General features: G+C 39.8%; 2 protein-coding genes across 2 annotated transcripts; both read left to right on the top strand.

Annotated features, from left to right (window-relative positions):
* Nucleotides 1-7,872: 7,872 nt before the first annotated feature.
* Nucleotides 7,873-10,416, top strand: LOC306771856 (homeobox protein Hox-D3-like; the record flags this gene model as incomplete). Its single annotated transcript, XM_079261178.1, has 3 exons — nucleotides 7,873-7,887; nucleotides 8,659-8,998; nucleotides 9,824-10,416. 3 exons carry the CDS (start codon nucleotides 7,873-7,875, stop codon nucleotides 10,414-10,416), a joined length of 948 nt encoding a protein of 315 aa, XP_079117304.1.
* A 1,176-nt stretch (nucleotides 10,417-11,592) lies between these two features.
* hoxb1b (homeobox B1b) lies at nucleotides 11,593-14,277 on the top strand (the record flags this gene model as incomplete). The annotated part of the gene is made up of 3 exons (XM_079261177.1): nucleotides 11,593-12,145; nucleotides 12,394-12,623; nucleotides 14,146-14,277. The coding sequence occupies 3 exons, from the start codon at nucleotides 11,593-11,595 to the stop codon at nucleotides 14,275-14,277; spliced, it is 915 nt and encodes a 304-aa protein (XP_079117303.1).
* Between the last annotated feature and the right edge of the window lie 294 nt (nucleotides 14,278-14,571).

The raw sequence follows: 14,571 nt of genomic DNA, 5'->3' as shown, positions 1-14,571 counted from the left end.
TATAATGTAAGATTTTGGGGCCATTCAAAAGCGCTTTAGTGTAACTTTCACGGCTATTTTTGATGGTTAACTTGTGTCCAGGATCCATAAACTTTCATAAACAAGCCAGTGTGTAGCTCTAGGATATTTTGTGCATTGTGCATCTACTATTATTATTATAATAATTATTATTATTGTTTAGAACTAATTATGAGCAATGCAAGTGTATTCAACCTGTCAATGTGATAAATTTTTAGTGCAAAGGGTGACTCTGTGGATAGGCAGTGATGTAAGCTTTTTTCGCCAATAAGCTTTTTGTATTTGTAAGTGAACTCATAGCGCTTGAAAAATAAAGTTTCCCTCGATTGCTTTGAACGCGTCTCGACTGAATTATCAATTAAAATAAACACAAATAAAACGGAAAGTTACTTTTTAAAGTGTTTTTTACGCATCAAGCTGGAACTGCAGAACAACTGGGATCTTTTTTTTGGGGGGGAAAACCTAAATTAATGATTAACCCCTAAGAGTTTTTGAAACGACAAACCTTTAAGATGATGATGATGATGCTTTTTTTTGGCTTGCAGACAGAGTGAAAGAGAAGACTTTTGCAGACTTACCTCTTCTGACCTCCTAGCAGCAAGATTTGCATTTTCCATGTGAGAAATTATTTTAAAAAATCACCCCCAAAAAGAGTTGCTTTGGCTTTACAGGTATATGCAAGGCTGAGGTTGGTTAAAAAATACTCCCTTACCAAAGATTGTATAGGCCTATATTACTTACAGACTGTGAAAAGTCACGTGAGGTCCATAAAGTTGGTTTTATGGTTTTGGGGAGTAGACAATGTACTATATAATTCACAACCTTGAATGAAAGTGACGGCTTAACTGCATAGATGGGACTAGAAAAGGCTGGACAGGAGCAGGAAGCGGTGTCCAGTCATGTTTAGTTAGTTTAAGAAGGTGCAGAACTTGGAATAGTTGTAAATATTACATTACATTTTAATATTAATTTGCAGTCTAAACAGGCTTTAAGTTTTAGTACTTTTGTATGGATTTAAAAAAAAAAAAAAAAGTTGTTTACACTCCTAAAATTTCATATCAAAATCACATTTATTGGCTATTTTAGACACACAGTATTTATCACGTTATTATCGGGTTTAAACTTTTTGCAGATTAAAAATGACTTCAAGTGTAAATATTTCTGATCAATAGGAGTAAATACGGTTAAACTCTAGTATTTTTAAAATAGTTTTCTTTTATAATTTTTTTTTCTTCTTAGCATGCAGTGATTTGGAGGAAAAACTAAATCTCTGTGAGGCCAATCTGAGGCTTTCTGCCACGGAGCGAACTTGAGCGAGGTCCTGCTGTGATTTATCCCGATGTGTCGAGTCACCGAGCGGCCAAAGGTGAAGTCTCGGACAACCCGCGCTGGACACTGGCTTCACTGGTTTTCCATAAAGAGATCCCAGCCTCCACGGCCTATGGCGCTTTGTCCACCGGCCACTAATAAAACATAATGATGTTACGTGCAGGAAAGACTTCTGCAATGTTATCAAAGTCCTTCCAAGCTCATTACAGGTAGAAAAAAAAAAAAAAGTTAAAAGCAGTGGTGTGTTATATGGGTCCCAGACATTTCCCACAAATTCATAACTATTAAGTGGCAATTTAAAGAGCGTAATGAGTATTGCATATTGATAGGGGTAATCTGTACCCGGATCTCATGCATAATTCATGGCGGCGGGGGATCATCGCTGGGTCAGGAGACAGAGACTGCAGCCGCAGATGCGTCAGGGCCAAGACTTTGCACTGTCACCGCCGGCCTGAGCAACACGAGCCTGCATTTGCACGGGAAAAATACTTAAAATTTTTAAAAAAAAAATTCATATCTGCACATGTATAACCCTTTCATTTGGATTAAAATCATAACAAGCAGCGTTAATTTGCTCCAAATGCAACTATAGTTCTGCACAATAGAAAAACCTCTCAAACATTAAGATTTTAAACCCTCTTCTTTAATTCAGGCTAATTATAGAAACAACTAATATCGATATTAAAAACGTTAAATCATTATAAATATAATAAACAATGCGCGCGACAGTAGTTTTCCCTCTTAAATGTAGAGAATTGTCAGTAAGCATTTCTTTCTACATCTTTCACGTGAGATTTGGGGAAGTCTCTTTTATTTCGTGATAATAATAAAGTAGACGAGACAAGCGTCACCCTGAGTGGATTTTGACCTAGGTGAGGTTGGTTTTTATGCTCTCATGGAGGCTGAACATCTGTATGAGCTCGCTGCTGCTTCTTGTAATGCAGCGGCTCTGCCAGCAGAGGGCGCCTCAGACCGGTCCGGTGGATGATGGATGACTCCCCCCCCCCCCCCCCCCCCCCCCCCCCTTCAGCGCGAGCTCTTATCATTGAGGGCATGTAGGTTACTGAGTTGAACACAGAAAAAACACGAGCTTGTTTTGTTGGTTATCTCTAAGGCTGAGTGTGGGAAATGATGCTGTAATCTCAGACTGAGTGGAGAATGAACCAGATGTGAAGCTGCTTCTTTTAAAACCTGGTTTTGTTTTATAAGGCAGTTTAAGACAAAATAATAAGAAAAAAATGCTTCTCCCCACTTTACTTATTTATTTTATTGTATGCACAATCCTCCTGATGTTAAGACTTTTTTAAAAATTATTATTATTGAAATATGTTGTTTTGCAATCTGAAAATAATTAATTATACAATATTTCATGAAAAATAATCCCAAACGCAGGATGATCTCTCTCCACTTCACATCTGTTGTGACCCCCTTGGAGTGAGAACTTTGCCTGTCATGTTTTATTTATTTATTAGTATTTTGCTTGAAAACAAACCTGAAGCCCTGAAACTGGCTTACTGAATATATTCTCCAGCTGATGACAGTGACATAAACAGCCACATCAATTCTCTAAGTACTCATAATATGCTACTATTATGTTAATGGATTTTTAGATAAGCTGGTACAAATGAAAATCAGAACATGGACTCCTCCCTCCGACATAAAGCAACTCCTCAAACACTTCTGATGTGCCCAGTTCATGCTTACTTTGGACCTGCTTGTACTTGCAATAATTTCAGTACACAACATTTTTACCAATTTATCTTACATAAAAGCATTATTTCTTTCATTCAACTTTTGCAGAACCAAGTAAATCATAACTGTTTTACATAAGTGTTGTGTTAGCACTTTTTATAGCACAACACACACACACACACACACACACTGGCTAAAAATATCAAGTGAGGTCATTATCTGTGGCTGTGGTTCAAATCAGAGCTGTAGCTGTTGTATTTAGAGTCACATGTTTCTTTGAATTTGTTAAATGAAACCAACACACTCATTCCTGCAGGATATTTTAACACCCTTTTTTCTTTTATTCAGGCTTTAAAGATGTAAGGATGGTTACAGTTTAAATGTTTCACTTTTAAGCTGGATCCAAATCTCTGCTGAACAGCTGAGTCGTAACATGATGACTTATTGCATGATCATGTTTCATACATGTTTTATATGTGACTCTGTAAGCTGTAGAGCACTGAGACTGCTGATGCGTTTTGTGGTTAGTCATAAGATCTGGGAAATTTGTAGAAAAAAGGACTAGATAATAAATCCATAATAAAAAATGTCTGTATGTATATATGCATATTGCAATCTACTAATGCTTTATAAACAACTGCTAAACAAATTATTAAACTAACTGAGCAGAGAGGAAATAAGAAAAAAGCTCAAGTTCACAACATTGTTGTGAATCTCAATTTAATTACTTATTAATATGAATAAATACCACTTTTTGAGCTGATATACACACTTTAATTACTGACTTACTAACATTTATTACTGTTTCAATAAGTATAAGACGCCTTATTAATGCCTAAGTAGCATTTCTAAACAGATATTTAGGGATTATAGCTGATTTTTATTTATAACAGAAGATTCTGAGTGAAAGCATTTTATTATTATTTTTCTCTTTATCTCGTTTATATGACTTTACTAACATGCAAATCACTTATTAACAGAAAGTAATAAAGGTTTTTGTGATTAAGCCACTTTATTAACCATTACTCACATTTTTACCTGCAGATTTTATGTATTAAACATTTATTGGACATTTTATGAACATTTTAAGATAGAAAAGCTTATTTGACACGTTTAACCATAAAGTTGATGTATTAAATTTTTTAAAGGACTGAATTGTTAATATTTGTGTATTAGACACCTAATCAATGAGTTTGAAGATTTATAGCAGCATGTAGTAAGTTATTTGTAAATGCTTAATTAACATTAACTTATTTAATATTTTTTACCTTAAAACTTTATTAAACTTTAGCATCTCAAACTGCATATGTCCTGTATTATTAGACACATTTATGTCATTTATGTTCGTATGTTTTGTTGAAATTGGATTAAAAGCCAGAAATACACAAGCAAGAGAATTTTATTGCATTTTCTTTGTTTTATAAATTAATTATGCGGATCTAAATAATAATAATTAAAAAAAAGAATTTCACTTATGAATGTATCATAAATCAGCATCAGGCTTTTTTATTTCATTACAAAAAGCTGTTTTATTCTCTCTGAACATCTGAAACAACCAGCGTGAATGTCAAAAGGAACCAGAAGTCATGTCAGTTTGTACACAAGATACTTATTTTGGACTCAGCTGATTAGATGATTTAAATCTTCCAGGATTTTTTTCAGGAACCCTGCTGAGACGGGTTACATGTCACCTATATATACCCTGTAGATCCGAATTTGTGTAAATACAACAGCAGCCACAAATTTGCATCTTGGGGAGTATGTAGGCGATGACACTTCGACTCCAGCAGAAGAAAAACAAGCTGCTCTCCATATGTCCGGCTGAGAGTTAGCAGCTTTTCTGGTGTGGTGTGTTGACAGAAATCTGTGTGGAGTTTTTACTCACTGAGCTGCAGGCCTTCAGCAGACTTTCAGTGTCCCCCCCCCCCTTTTCCCTTCTCTCCCCCTCTTTGCGCCACATTGTTGGAGAATATGACATCTGGGAGAGTTTCGGGACGAGCCGTGAATGTGAGCATTGTTTGGCCCGTCATTTGTCACGTCTTCTTTTCACAGCCACTGTCTGTGGTCGAGGAGGAGTTTTAGTTTGCCAGGGAAATGTGAGGAGGAACTCAACAAACAGCTATGACACACTGGACTGGAAGGAGAATCCGTCTTGAGGAGAAGATGGGATTTGCAAAGAGAAAAGTGAGTTTGCTAAAGTTTTATTTTATTAAGAGAAGATGCAAAGTCCGAGGGTGAGTTTGAGGAGGAGAAGCATATATTCAGCATAAAGAACCAGTAAAGGCTGCCATACAATGCAGGTATAAGTACATTTTAGGTGTTTATTAATGTCAAAAGAGAACATATTTTCTCTCATTTGTGCTTAGGGATTGTCAACAATTACTCAAACACTTACATCTGTTGTTTATCTGCCTATCTACTGATTATAAATGCTTTGAACATGCTATACTTATCAATCTATGTTGTTTGCTTATTAGTGCATTCGTTTATTTATGGCCTTGGTTATGTTGTCAGTGGGAAATCAAGTTGCTGCCACTGTTGATTCCACTGTCCCTGAATTAATTCGGAGCAATAAATTGCCTCTGCCTGCGGACACGTGGTTCCTGCAGCTAATTGACAGGAGAGGTTGCAGAGAGCTGCATTTGTCAGCAGGCCTGCACACTGAATGGAGGGTGGTGGAGGGGAGAAGCGTGTGTGTGTGTGTGTGTGTGTGTGTGTGTGTGTGTGGGAGGGGTGGGGGGTGCATGTCCATCACACATCAGACAGGCAGCCTGAAGACACCCCAGTGATGAGAGTGCAGCTCAGGCACGTTGTCATATATATGAGTGATATCTACAGTCCACAAAGATCAAATCTGTATTTATATTTACAGTGTATGTCTTTATTCAGTACTTGTACACCTCCACCCTCACCCATCCAACCTCCACCTCCTCTCTCATACATCAGAGGATGGGTTATTTCACAAACAGAGCACTTATTGCTGATTTTCTTTGTGTTTTTATGGCACTTTTTATAGGCTATAACCAAGATTTATGGCTTATTGACCACCTTATGCTGTAGGTACACCTGTATCATAGAGTGCTGTTCTTGAATACAATGAAGAGGAACTACATTTTCATTTTACACTCCTCCCTCCCCCTTTACATTTCCAAAGGCAAATATGATGTTTGATTGAAATTAGTCAACAGATTAATGTTATTGGACATGATCAACCCATTCATTTTAAGGCTTATTACATCTTAAACTACAACACAATGGACCCTGCTGATCTAATGAATGAAAACATGAATAGTTGTCTGGAGGAATAACAGCTTTAAATTTCTATGGCAAACATTTTTGTGTCATTTTATTGTTAAAGAAATTACATAAAAGTGGTAATATGAGCAGAAATTACATTAAAGTGGCTTTTTATACACATTGCAATGAGCAAGCTCAGCAAGTAATTAGTATCACACACAAGAAGCCAAATTTATTCAGTGTGCAAGCATTTAAATGTTGCTAATAGGATTAATAGGCTGCTCATAACCCTTTATTTTTTCTTTAAAGTGAGACATTCTGCAAAATAAGGGTTTTTGGTGCGTTTAGTCTTAAGAGCAAGAATTTTTCTTGTTACAACATATTTTTATTTTCTAGATCAGGCCAATATTAATCCTTTACTTTAAAATATCGCAGTATAATTCCCTTTGAGTTGAAATGTCCTAAATGTTGTCGTATAATTAATCAGAAAAGCTCCGGTATCAGCTGTCTGTTTTCACGTGGGACACCTCAGAAGGTGTGCCATTTCTTCACATGACAGATCAAAGGTATCAGTTTGCATGAATGAGTTAAATATTACCTTTAAGATCCAATCAAATCGACGGAGCTAAACGTGAAGATGAGAGATCAAAGCCCCGCCAATCGATCTGCTGCGGCATCTGATCGTCACCATGCAGAGCCACATCAGCAACCTCATTACAGCATCCATTCCTGCGTGCAGACTTTCTAATGGACGCTGCTGTGCTGACCGCTGTCTGTCTCCACTTTAGTGCCTTGAAATGAGTCAGTCCGATCGCTTATTTAAATTAGGGAGAAAGAAAAGAAAGAACTCATTACATAAAGGCGACTTAATGCATGGCTGTGTGGAAACTCAACACTCAGTTTTCTCTCTCTGAGGGATTTATGGCCTCTTTGGCATCGCCTCATCAATAGTTTCGCTTTGTTTTGGTTTTTCGTTGCAGCATTTGGATGAGTTCCAGGGCTTGTTTAAAAAAAAAAAAAAAAGATGTGAACGATTGTATTTTCACATAAGTGCCCTGAACGCATAATGGTAACGCTTAAAATTACGTTTTGTGTTATTCTAACACATATGGGTGATTATATCAGGCTGTTTCCTTTGTTGAATATTTAAAATAGAGATAGGAGCTAAAAATATTGAAGCGCTTCCTTTTCTCGTTTTTTAAAATTTCCATTCATTTCTAATTGCCATAAAGATGTTAAAGGAAGTCAATTTCCCTGACATAAAAGCATTTAAAAAAAAAAAAACCTTCCTTAATTTTATCGCAGGGCCATTACCATATGTGAAACTGGGCTTGCACGATCAGCAGAAAAGGCTTCTTTTTGCACACACACACACACATACACACACTTGCACACTAAGAGTGCAGAAATGCAACGCATGCAGGGCGGTGTGAGCTGCAGAAACACTGTCCAGTCCGCTTCACCTCAAAGCTCACATCACATCACCTCAAAGCCACACACCATTTCTCTGCGCGGATTATCCTAATCTGGGGGATTTTTTTTTCCTGAAGAGGAAAGGTGAGAGGAGCGTGGTGTGTTTGTTTCAGCGCGGAATGAATGTGGGTCGCGAAGGTAAGGCAGCGCGAGCGGTTGCGCCGCGCGCGGACTGGGTTATGTGTCTTTATGATTTACGAGCCTGACTCCAGCTTCGGTTCAACCAGAGTTCATAAAGCTGCATGCCTCCAGACTTTTTCTTTTCTCTGACTCTGTTTATCTCCCTGTCTGTTTTTTAATTGTTTATTTTCAGGATAATTTTATTTAACTGAAATACATGTTTGGAAAAAACAACAACAACAACAACAATGCAGCTGAATGAACAATAGACTTTTTGTCTAATTCTGCTTTTGATTGATGGGTTTTTCAGTATGTTGTGATGAAACATTTCATTCTTTAGCTGAATAAAGGCTGTTATGTATAAACTGAAAAAGACCTAATGTAATTTCAGGAAACACCACAACGACACTCTGTTTCTTTTTGTATTTGGTCGGATTTATTAATTTATTTATCTTGCTCAGCTTGTAGCTCTCATTTTATCATTTTGCTTAATTTTTAATCGTTTTAAAGCAAACAAAAGACTGCTCTCAGCTCCATTTTTCAGAAAATAAAATGTTCGTGTGTAGCCTAAAAAAAAAAAAAAGTCAAAACAAGTACAATAAAAATATTTTCTGTAGATTTTCTGGATTATTTTATGTGGATTTTCCTCACTAATTCCCTCATTTTGCCTCTCAAGCCCAGAGAGGCTTGCTATTCATGTCAGGATACTATTGAGTTGATAAGATGGATCATTTAGTCTCCTCCCTGATTCTGTCTCCGTCTCTTTTCTTTTTCCCTTTTTCCTCTCAGGCCAGAAGCCTTCAGCTCTCTGGAAACCTGCCATGTGACATTTGGCTGCCAGCGCTTTGCCAGAAGGTCAAAAGGGGCCCCGGTGCACATTTCCAAATGCAGAAAAGCAGCGCCACTCATAGCATGCACCAACCCCACCGCCACGGCTTCCTCAGCCAGTCCGTGGATGCTGTCTCTGGGTTTGGATGCACTAATCCAGCACCGACACAGCAGCTGCGCGTGGAGACGTTTCCCCGGAGGTCAAAACCGCAAAGCACCAAGTTTACAATGAGCAGAAACATTTTTCCCTGGATGAAAGAGTCCAGACATTCACATCAGAAACCTGACAGGAGAATCACAGGTCTGTATGACATTTAGAAAAAAGGAAACATTTGGCTAAAAATGGATTTCTTTCATTTAGTTTGTCTTTGATGAGCTTAGAGATCATTTCAGTTCTTAAATTTACTCCAAAGTTCAAAAGGTCAGCTGGTTTTTAACAAGCGGCAAAGGCATGAAGGAGAAAGCCTCCAGGTTTTAACATAAACGGGATTCTGTGTCATTTAAAATAATATCATACATGAATTAATTTAAAAATAAAAAACAGGAAGTAAATATTCAGTTTAATGCATAAATGCAGCGATAAACAGCTAATAAAACAGGAATATTTGGAAGCTCGTAATTCCTCCCTCTCTAAAACAATCAGTCTATTTACTTTAAGTTTATCTACAACTGCAACTGCGTTTGTTTAAGATGGGTTAACATGTGCAAAGATTAAGCTAAAACATGATTTATGGTATGAAAAAAATTAAATCGTGATTAAATAATAAAATAATGAGCAGTGATGGACTTTATTTATCAAACCACTCCGACATAACTATAATAATCACATAGACAGGCTTCTCTTTAGACTAATAAACCCATAAGAGAAATCTCTCGTCACCTCCTGTTTCTTATTGGTTTGTTTTTCTTTGCTTTGCCATTTTCCCTTTTTCTTTTAGTTTTTTAAGTAAGTTTTACGTAAAAAAAAAAAAATTCTGCTTATTTGTTGTTTTTTATGTTCCTTTGTCAGTCAGCGTCCTGTGAAACGACACGAACAGATGCAACCAATAAAACGCAGCGGAGACTCACTGGGAGAAAATGTCATGTATCTCTTCGACACCTCATTTCCCCACATTTGTCTCCCCAGACTGCACCATCAACGAGAAGTGCCCAAGCGCGACTTCGGCCTCCAAGCGCACGCGCACCGCCTACACGAGCGCGCAACTGGTGGAGCTGGAGAAGGAGTTCCACTTCAGCCGCTACCTGTGCAGGCCGCGGCGGGTGGAGATGGCCAGCCTGCTCAACCTCAACGAGAGGCAGATTAAGATCTGGTTCCAGAACCGCAGGATGAAGCAAAAGAAGGACCAAAAGGTGCAGGGCCTCTCAGCTCCAACCACCTCCTCCTGCTCACCCCCGTCCTCCCCCTCCGCTCCGGGCAGCCCCACTCTCGCCAGCCTGGGTTATGTCCATCTGGGTGGTGACTACCAGCCAGCCTCTCCTCCCCTTAAGTCCCAGCAGCAGCAGCAGCATTCCCAGCCGGTGTACCCGGCAGAATACTCCAAATATCCAGCTCCGGGTTTCACGCAGGGCCCGCAGTTTGACGTGCAATTCCACGCGCACAACCCCGCGCACACAACAAACCCAAACCTGAGAGGCGACGACCTGAGTGGGTCATACTTCTCATCGAGCTGCACTCCTCAGGACAGAATCATGCAAGCTCCAAAACTTACACATCTGTAGCACCCGAGACGCAGAGGAGGAGAAGCACACTTTGTTTTAGTTATTTATCAGATCAATCCAGATTTGAACCCGAAAGTTTATTTATTGGTATCTGACATATTTATACTGTTTTTGTGGTTACATTTAGGCATGGACCCAGCTCTAAGTTTAATTTAAAACAGCTGTAATTCAGTGAAATAGCATGTTAACTGGATGAGATTTCCAGATTCAAACCTAATTTTTGAGCCAAAAACGCTGCTGAAAATAGCAAAATCTCCATTTCCTTTAGTTTCAGTAAAAACTGAATTATCACTTGAGGATTATGGCAACACATTAACTCTCACTTAGCGTGTTACGTTGAGGGTTTGGAGGATTTTTACATGGCAGGCCTTTCTGTTGTTAATTCACAAGTGGGAAGAAAAAGAAGCCTATTTGGCTCTTAAAGGTGTCTTTGTTCTTTTATGGGCAAAATGGGTCAAACTTGCTGTCAGTCTCTAAAAAAAGAGGCATGATGGATCACTGAATTCACTGCGCTGACTTTTTCTGCAACACTGTCTGAATCAGAGTCTCTTTGCAGCATGTTGTCCAAAAGCTGAGGGAATATTCTGGCAATAAGCCCAACGCAGCTTTGGACCGAAGTTTTATTTAATATGCAGTTTGAATGTAACTTAATATTTTATCTATTTTAGAAAAGCAGAATTAATGCACAACAAACAAATAATGACAAAACCTCAAGAGCAGACAGGACATAAATTAGATCAATTAATGAAGACTATTATGACATTAAAACAACAATAGTGACATTCTATTATTATTATTATTATTATTATTATTATTGTTTTGTTGTTATTATCAATATTATTATTGTTGTTATCATTTTTTGGCTTCTCTGACACTGCAGTCTGCCTGTTTGTCCTGATATTTCTCTTCTTATCAGATGGATGAGCGAGTTTGATTGAAGCATTTGTCATGTAAATGCGACCCGTTTGATGGACGAGCCTGCAGACTTGACAGAGTGCTGTAGGTCTTTTGCCATTGGCGTTTAGCAGGTCACATGGTGTGTCAGGAAGGTGATATGAGGGTGGAAGGCAGTTTTACAGCTTTGACATACTTACCTAAGGTTAGGGCAAAGCGAGCACCGATTAATGACTGCTCGGTTTTGATCAGTTCTGAACCAGTCCAAGGCCTAGATTCAGGATGAACTCCTACTTAGATTATCCTGTGTACAACCGGGGAGCAAACATTTTCAGCACCAAAGCCGGATACCCAAATATAAACCATGGATACGTGTCGTCCACCTCTTGCGCAACAAGTGATAGTTACGCACCGGACGGTCGTTTAGTGGCTGCAGCTTCTGCGCCCCACCAGACTCCTGGCCTCCCTCTACACCACCAGACCCACGTCAACTTGGATCTGCAGTTTTCAGCGCCGGGGAACCCCATGTATGGGTCACCTCTGGAGTACGGACAGTACGGCCTCGCCCCGGACCAGGACCGGAGCTTTATTCACGCACAGGCTTCACCCATCGGCACAAACATGGCTCCTTACGCAGGAGACAGCTGCGGGCCTGGGGTTGCCTCCAGTAGCCACTATCTGCATTTTAGCAACGGGGATCAGAGGCAGCAGGAATATCCAGAAAGTATTTACGCGAGGTTACCCCCTCAGTGCCAGGAGAAGGATTTGGAGCACGTTGAAGAAACTTCTAAAACTTTCGACTGGATGAAAGTGAAGAGGAATCCTCCTAAAACAGGTTTGTAGGGCGAAATGTTCCGATTAGAGGAGCCACAGATGTGCGTAAACATTGCCTGAACCTCAATGTTGCTGACAAAGAGGCCCAATTATTCTCAACTGTTCACCAAATAACTCTTCTACTAATGTTTCTCTGTTCGTTCTCACATTTCCCCCCTCATATTTGTCATTCTTCAGCTTCATGAGTGCCATTTTTCTTTCTTTTATTTTTTTTCCCTCCACCATCTATTCACCCATTTGTCCCCACAGCGGTCCAGTCGGAGTTCGGCGTTCCCGGCCAGCACAACGTGATCCGCACCAACTTCACCACCAAACAACTGACTGAACTGGAGAAAGAGTTCCACTTCAACAAATACCTGACCCGGGCCCGACGGGTGGAGGTCGCGGCCAGTCTGGAACTGAACGAGACGCAGGTGAAAATCTGGTTTCAGAACCGCAGGATGAAGCAGAAGAAACGGGAGAAGCTCGGCTGCGCTTTGGTCAGCTCCCCGTCACCTGTGGACAAACTTTCCAGCTCTGACACCCCCTCCAAAACAAGCAAAGGGGGGAAAACTGTGAACGCTGACTTATAAAAATGACTGTGGAGGCCTGAGCAGTTTTCCACAGCAGAGTTGCACCATTCCAGAAAACAGATAAGCTGTGAAGATTGCTTGTGGTCTTGTGAAGTATGCAGGGTTTGACTGTCTGCTAATGTGCATTGACTTCTGAACTGAATGTGAGGAACCATTTAAAAAAAGTGTTTTCATCCATTCTTGTACTTCAATCTTTTAATCATAAGCCTATGTTGTGTTTTTGTGTTGGAGTACCTCACTGTGACTGTTTGCACTATTTATTTACAGGGTATTTCCCAACAATTGTTCAGATGATTTAGCTTAATAAAGTCTATAAAACCAAAAGGTTTTGTGGTTGTGCATGGAAAAAAAAAGTGATGATCTGTGTTCAGGCACATATTGAAATGTAAAGACTAAACCTCCTGCCTCTGATGAGAAAATGATTCTTTTTGTGTGTGTGTGTGTGTTTAATTAAAAACTTATTTTTTCTATATTCGCTTGCATCGTCCCACCACGTCCCCTTGCATAATGTGACAAGTGGAATCTTTCACAGCACATGGGGTGGTTCAGAGTGACCTTTTCACCTCAAAATACCTCCAGGGGCTCTAAACATGACAACAAACTCCAGGAAGCAAAGTCTCACCACTTGATTTGTTAGAAGAATTCTGCTTAGATACAGCTGACACAGGTTGTCACAGAGATCCACGTGTAGATTGAAAAAAAATCATTAAGTTGGATATTTTGGTGCCTATTTTGGCTTCATCTTTTGCTTAACAGGACCTGACCACCTTGTTTCCTCTGGTGGCGAGGGGGCAGCAGTTTCAATATTTGCTCTGGGTGTTGGGTTTGCACACACAGTTTCTGCCCCAACAGCTCTGGCCTGTTGATGCCCCTCTTTGGAAAGCTGAGGTTCACGCAGAGTTCAGGCACAAATGAATGCAGAGTCAATCTGTCAAGACACCAGATTGGCTCAGGGAGGTAAACTCTTGGGCTCCTGTGCTTTAGATTTTTGCAGGTATTACTTTTAATATTGAGATTAATCAGAATGTGGGACATTTATGCTATGCTGACGATGGCGTGAAACCTCATCTCTATAAAGCCTCTGAAAATCACGTTTTTAGGAAATGAAAATCAGCAGTCATTTAAAATACATCCAGAAGTATGCAATTCTTTCACAACTATATTAAAAATTAATACAGCTCCCTGAATAGAAGTTAGAGCTGAAATACCATACGTCCCATTACTTTAAATTAGAAAGAAGGTGTCGGAGATTTGATGTCACGCATTTCCTTACAAGCCCAAATCCTCCTCAGATGAGTCACAAGGCCTTAGCTTGGGAAGCGACAGTGAACACGGTGAATAGTGGCAGATTCAACAACAGAAAAGGGGACGGTGTGGAAAACAAGCGTGGGACTTCATTCCAGGGGTGTGATCCCTGCCATCTCTGTAGGTAATACCTCAGCGCTTCCCAGCAGGCTCTCCATCTGGAGGTGTCAGAGTCGGTGCTGCAGCCAACACCGCGGAGACAGATGTTCAGCTGGGGGAGAGGAGGAGGATGTTTTTCACCTTTCGATCAGCGTAGCCCTACATTTTCCAGCAGAAGGCAAGGAGAGGAACACAGGATAGTTTATGAGCACAAAGGCATGAAAAGAAAATCCCTAGCCGCATCTAAAACCGCAAACACTTGACTGTGCAAGAATGACAATTAAGAAATCCAGCAAAACCAATTAATTTCACTTTGGCTATCTTGCACATCTTTAGCCCCCCCTTTTTCACTTTGTTTGAGGTCAGCCTGGTGCTGTTTGTACCACATGCTGCTTGCAGTTGTTGCAGGCTCTTTTACAAGTCTATTGCCAGGCTCACTTCCTTGGTTTTT

Source organism: Telmatherina bonti (genome assembly GCF_933228915.1).
Source record: "Telmatherina bonti genome assembly, chromosome: 21".
NCBI classification, from domain to species: domain Eukaryota; kingdom Metazoa; phylum Chordata; class Actinopteri; order Atheriniformes; family Telmatherinidae; genus Telmatherina; species Telmatherina bonti.
Note: the sequence above shows the minus strand (reverse complement) of the source record. Positions and strands in the feature narration are given on the sequence as shown.